This window comes from Notothenia rossii (assembly GCF_949606895.1).
Source record: "Notothenia rossii genome assembly, chromosome: 8".
NCBI classification, from domain to species: Eukaryota; Metazoa; Chordata; class Actinopteri; order Perciformes; family Nototheniidae; genus Notothenia; species Notothenia rossii.
The window spans coordinates 3,606,489-3,612,488 of NC_136906.1; the positions used below are offsets into that span (position 1 = coordinate 3,606,489).

General features: G+C 38.9%; 2 protein-coding genes across 3 annotated transcripts in view; one reads left to right on the plus strand and one right to left on the minus strand.

Annotated features, from left to right (window-relative positions):
- LOC307016330 (phosphoinositide 3-kinase regulatory subunit 6-like) overlaps positions 1-6,000 on the plus strand; it is a 492,324-nt gene that overhangs the window by 310,704 nt on the left and 175,620 nt on the right. The window lies entirely within an intron of this gene.
- The window catches only part of LOC307016329 (ubiquitin carboxyl-terminal hydrolase 43-like), a 127,344-nt gene that overhangs the window by 35,041 nt on the left and 86,303 nt on the right, over positions 1-6,000 (minus strand). The window contains exons 6-7 of the mRNA XM_079645372.1: positions 3,005-3,140; positions 1,242-1,386 (exon numbers count right to left, since the gene is read on the minus strand). Coding sequence (XP_079501498.1) covers positions 1,242-1,386; positions 3,005-3,140 — 281 coding nt within the window. The remainder of the gene's footprint in view (positions 1-1,241; positions 1,387-3,004; positions 3,141-6,000) is intronic.

Consider the following 6,000-nt stretch of genomic DNA (forward strand, 5'->3'; position numbering starts at 1 on the left):
CTCCTGCTGATGTTCAGGTGTATATCAGTATGTAGTGTCTCTACTTTAAAGAGTCCTCTCCTGCTGATGTGCAGGTGTATATCAGTAATGTATTGAGTATGAACCCCTGCAGGCAGTAAGAACCTGAGGGACAGTACTAAACTCACAGGCCTGTAGAGAGAGCAGGTGTGTTTACACCACAGAGAGAGAAACAGGGGGGGGGGGGATACACACTGAGAAACACACTTTACATCACTCTCTGAACAACAGAGGAATAAATCTGATCTGCTCAGGGGGGGAGTCCTTCAAAGAGCCCTTTATGTGCTCTCTAAAGCCCCCTGCAGTACGGAGGACTCCCCCAGGCTTTCATTAACCAAAGTAAATGAATAAAACGGGTTGTTTTGCTTACATCTGTACATGGATTCAAGTTAAAGAAGGGGAAGAATGAATGTTGTACTAGAGGTGGGCAACACACCCGTATCATGTGAGATTTTGGATATCATAATATCACACAAGTGTCGTCTTTCTGTTAAACACCTGATTTGTATTTCCACATGTACATCTATTTTTTATTTAACTTTTTAATGCTATTTTATTTCTATTTCTGTTTATTTCTTGTGTCTACCTACCTACCTACCTACCTACCTATCGATCTATCTATCCATCTATCCATCTACCTACCTACCTACCTATCTATCTATCTATCTATCTATCTATCCATCTATACATCTACCTACCTACCTACCTACCTACCTACCTACCTACCTACCTACCTACCTACCTACCTACCTACCTACCTACCTACCTACCTACCCACCTACCCATCTACCTACCTACCTACCTACTTACCTACCTACCTACCTACCTATCCATCTATCTATCTATCCATCTATCCATCTATCCATCTACCTACCTACCTACCTACCTACCTACCTACCTACCTACCTACCTATATATCTATCCATCTATCCATCTATCCATCTATCCATCTATCCATCTATCCATCTACCTACCTACCTACCCACCTACCTATTTATCTAATATATCATATTCCAATTACTTGTATATAGACTCTCCTTGCACTATTTCTATTCTATTTTATTTATATTATGAACACTATTTAAACTATTTAATCTGTTGTATTGTGTTGCACGGTTGAGATTTTCATTGCTATATCTACCCTGCAGCTAATGTACAGGTGACAATAAAAGCCTTGAATCCTTGCCTCGGTTTTAAAGACTGCAGGATTGTACTTTTTGTACCTGAGATGCGAGCGGAGCCTCCTCTGATGTAAAGGGGCGGAGCCTGGAAGGCGTAGACCACGTCGTTCTCAGCGATGCTCGTCAGATCCTCCTCATCGAAGAAGGAGCGATGGAAACCCGTGGAGTAAACCTCCGTCAGGATCACCTACACACACACACACACACACACACACACACACACACACACACACACACACACACACACACACACACACACACACACACACACACACACACACACACACACACACACACACACACACACACACACACACACACACACACACACATTAGTTTCCTTTCAACAGAGCCAAATACTAAAGAATCTCCTGAGCGATGTGTCCCCATAGCATCGCCTTCTGAGCAGCAGCGTCTTTATTTAAACTGCGTCCAATGAGAAGAGAGGGTACGCCATTATAAGCGTCCTCCTCTAGAAAAACTGCTTCTCCCAACGTCTTCTTTCTGCATTTGAACAGACGCTCAGAGCACTTCAAGTTAAACCTTTTCCACCTCCCCATAAAAGCACAGGTGACGTCACTGTGGACATTGAAGCAAAGCTTGTTTTGACCTCGTCTGTCTCTCCTAAACTTTATCTATATTACAGAAACAGATCAGAACTAAAGTGAGTGTCTGAACCCTGGATGCTGCTGCAGGTGATCGTTGAACTTTGATCTCATGGATGGATCGTACTGCTTCTCTACGGCTGTCAGAGTGAGCGCTGAATAAGTCCTGAGTAAATACCAGTCTGTGATTACCCATCGAGACATAATGATACTTTGATCAAGTCAAAATACTTCAAATGCCTTTTTTTTACTCAAAAATAAGGTTTCTTTTGTCTAAATTAGGTCAGAGTTGCCACACACAACTTGTGGTAATGGTTTGGAATGAAGTTGGCGCTAAAGGTGTATCGAAGAGTTGGATTATCTTTTATATTATACGCTTTATAAACAGTCAGAACACAAAGCATTTGGAGCTCTTGCTCTGTGGACCCCGGACCGGAGGCTGTGTGAACGTGAACTCTGAACCCACTTGATGGAAAACCATTGCTTGCTTTATTATTCCTTCTAATCTCTGAGCCGGCTTAATGCATTTCAGACAAGTGGATAAGACTGCCTTACAGCCGACAGCGTGAAATAAATATTTGGCATATTTTTCTGTTTATTCTGTTGTTGTTGATTATCCCTGTTTATGTCAGGGGAGGAAATTAATCATAATTAAGATAAATCAGAACTGTCCTCCAGCCCTTCATCACACTAACTTTAAATGAGCGCTGATTCCTGTAAATAAGTCCCTCTTACGTTAGCTCTTTACCAACAGTGAGTTTAAATTACTCAATGTTCGTCATAATCTAATATTACTCGTAACTTTGTTTGATAAAAGGAGCATTTTTGCATAAAAATGGCCATTCTTTCAATTAAATTGTAAAATTATACATTTACATAGAAAGCTTTTAGTTTATGCATTTCCAAATGTATGTATAGAGATTAAATATGTCAATATGTTCATGTCAACACACACACACACACACACACACACACACACACACACACACACACACACACACACACACACACACACACACACACACACACACACACACACACACACACACACACACACACACACACACACACACACACACACACACACACAGCATAAAATAGTCAGGATGAGACCTATAAATCACTCTACTCTCTCCTGATCGGTTTAAAAAGAAGACGATTTCGGGGTGAATTTGAGTCTCTCTTCCTGCTTCTTGTTACCTGGTCTGGGGAGATTTGTCCCTCGTCAGCCACCATCCTCCTCAGGGTGGCCACGGAGCCGAACAGAGGCACAGCGAGTCCGACCCTCAGGTACCGCTGGCCTTTAGTGCTGAACACCAGAACCACACACAGCCACCTGACAACACACACAACCAGGGGTTAGAAGTGTACTCACATAGACCAATATCACACATTTTACATTTCATTTTTGTGTGTGACGAATAAAGGTATTCTGACTCTGATTCTGATTGCACCGAGGTAAAGGATAAGAGTTTAGGAAGAGACACACCCAGGGACGGTGGGACATTAAACAACCTCTTATTTTTTGAGCCATTTCTTCTCTCGGACCAGCAGGGGACAAAAGGAGACTTTCATGAATAAATCAATCCACTTTAACATCAATAATAGATCATTAGGACTTATTTTTATGTGTGCAGAATAATGGAATCTCCATTACATTTTTAAAAACTGTGACCTCTCATGAGGCAGCGCTGACACAGAAAGGGACAAAATGGACCCGTGAATAACCTGAGAGAGAGGGGCTGAAGACAAGAGGCATTTAATGGACAAATCAGTTTATTTTACTGAAATGGAAAGAATGTGTCTCTACTTTAAAGAGTCCTCTCCTGCTGATGTTCAGGTGTATATCAGTATGTAGTGTCTCTACTTTAAAGAGTCCTCTCCTGCTGATGTTCAGGTGTATATCAGTATGTAGTGTCTCTACTTTAAAGAGTCCTCTCCTGCTGATGTTCAGGTGTATATCAGTATGTAGTGTCTCTACTTTAAAGAGTCCTCTCCTGCTGATGTTCAGGTGTATATCAGTATGTAGTGTCTCTACTTTAAAGAGTCCTCTTCTGCTGATGTTCAGGTGTATATCAGTATGTACTGTCTCTACTTTAAAGAGTCCTCTCCTGCTGATGTTCAGGTGTATATCAGTATGCAGTGTCTCTACTTTAAAGAGTCCTCTCTTGCTGATGTTCAGGTGTATATCAGTATGTAGTGTCTCTACTTTAAAGAGTCCTCTCCTGCTGATGTTCAGGTGTATATCAGTATGTAGTGTCTCTACTTTAAAGAGTCCTCTCCTGCTGATGTTCAGGTGTATATCAGTATGTAGTGTCTCTACTTTAAAGAGGTGATTATCGTATTATAATGTACGTTTAGATTTATCAATAATATCTTTATAAATATAAAAAAACACTGTCTATTAAGGAAAATACAAATGTTTTAATATGTATTTATATATATTGACATGCACATTTTTACTTAACTAATGTTTTTCAAATGTATTATTTTTGTATAATTTAATTTACTTGATCTGTTATTGATATCTTAATTGCCCAATTTCAGTTTAACTTTTTATGTATATCTATTTTATATCCTATTTATCTTTATTTCACATTGTTGTACATATTTAGGTTCCTATTTTATGTTATTTATCTCTTTATTGCACGTTTTTACTGCTCACAAAACCTAATTTCCCCTAAAAACGAGTGCAAAATAACAGCTAAGATTTCTAACCCTGAAAAACATCAGAGATTTAAACAAGTTGACCAAAGTCACGGTGACGGCAGAGCACAGCAGGATAGATAACCTCCACTCTGCAGCCAAACATATTAAAGTGAGGTCACATTGACATCAGCTCAACCTCCAAACTGGTTCTGCTTCAGCGGCTCCAACCCCCCACTCAAGCCCGGCTAACAGTTTATATGCACTTTTACAGATAGACCTGTAATATACTGGCTTCAAGCAGATTTCATCAGCATATTGTGTTTAACAGGGAAAACATCAACCACATTTAAGATTACATTCTGAGGTACTTTTATGTTACTGTGTACTTCTACTCCACTACAGTTCAGAGGTACATGGTGTACTTCTACTCCCCTACATGTATTTAATACCTTTAGTTACTTCACAGATGTGGATGAATGATGTGAAATCTAATCAAGTGTTAAATCAGACTTTAGTTCCACCTGGAGTAAATCCACCAGCTACCCTGCAGTATACAAAGTCATTCAAACTAGCTGCACCTTTACCAGCTTTGAGAACACTTTCATGATCAATCATTATAAAACATATCATATATATTATTCTGAAATGGACCAATCTGCACAATGACTACTTTTACTGTCTCTACTTTCACTATATTTTGATGAGAATACTTTTCTACTTTCACTTGAGGAACATTTTGAATACAGGACTTTTACTGTAACAAAGTATTCCTACACTCTGGTACTTCTACTTTTACTCAGGTACAAAATCTGAGTACTTCAAGCACAAGATCTGAGTACTTCTACTTTTACTCAAGTACAAGATCTGAGTACTTCTACTTTTACTCAAGTACAAGATCTGAGTACTTCTACTTTTACTCAAGTACAAGATCTGAGTACTTCTACTTTTACTCAAGAACAAGATCTGAGTACTTCTACTTTTACTCAAGTACAAGATCTGAATACTTCTACTTTTACTCAAGTACAAGATCTGAGTACTTCTACTTTTACTCAAGTACAAGATCTGAATACTTCTACTTTTACTCAAGTACAAGATCTGAGTACTTCTACTTTTACTCAAGTACAAGATCTGAGTACTTCTACTTTTACTCAAGTACAAGATCTGAATACTTCTACTTTTACTCAAGTACAAGATCTGAGTACTTCTACTTTTACTCAAGAACAAGATCTGAGTACTTCTACTTTTACTCAAGAACAAGATCTGAGTACTTCTACTTTTACTCAAGAACAAGATCTGAGTACTTCTACTTTTACTCAAGTACAATATCTGAGTACTTCTACTTTTGCAGTACTTTGTAATTGGTCCAGTAGCCCACACACAGCTGTGATTAAAGGGGTTTATATTCCACGAGAACATCAGAAATGTATTTAGTTTGTAAGCCATATAGTGTTTTCTAAACTAGGAGCATCTATCTGAAGATTGTCATACAGATCAACATAACCCTGCAGCTTCTTGTTAGGCACAAGTATTGTTAAGTCTGAAAGAAA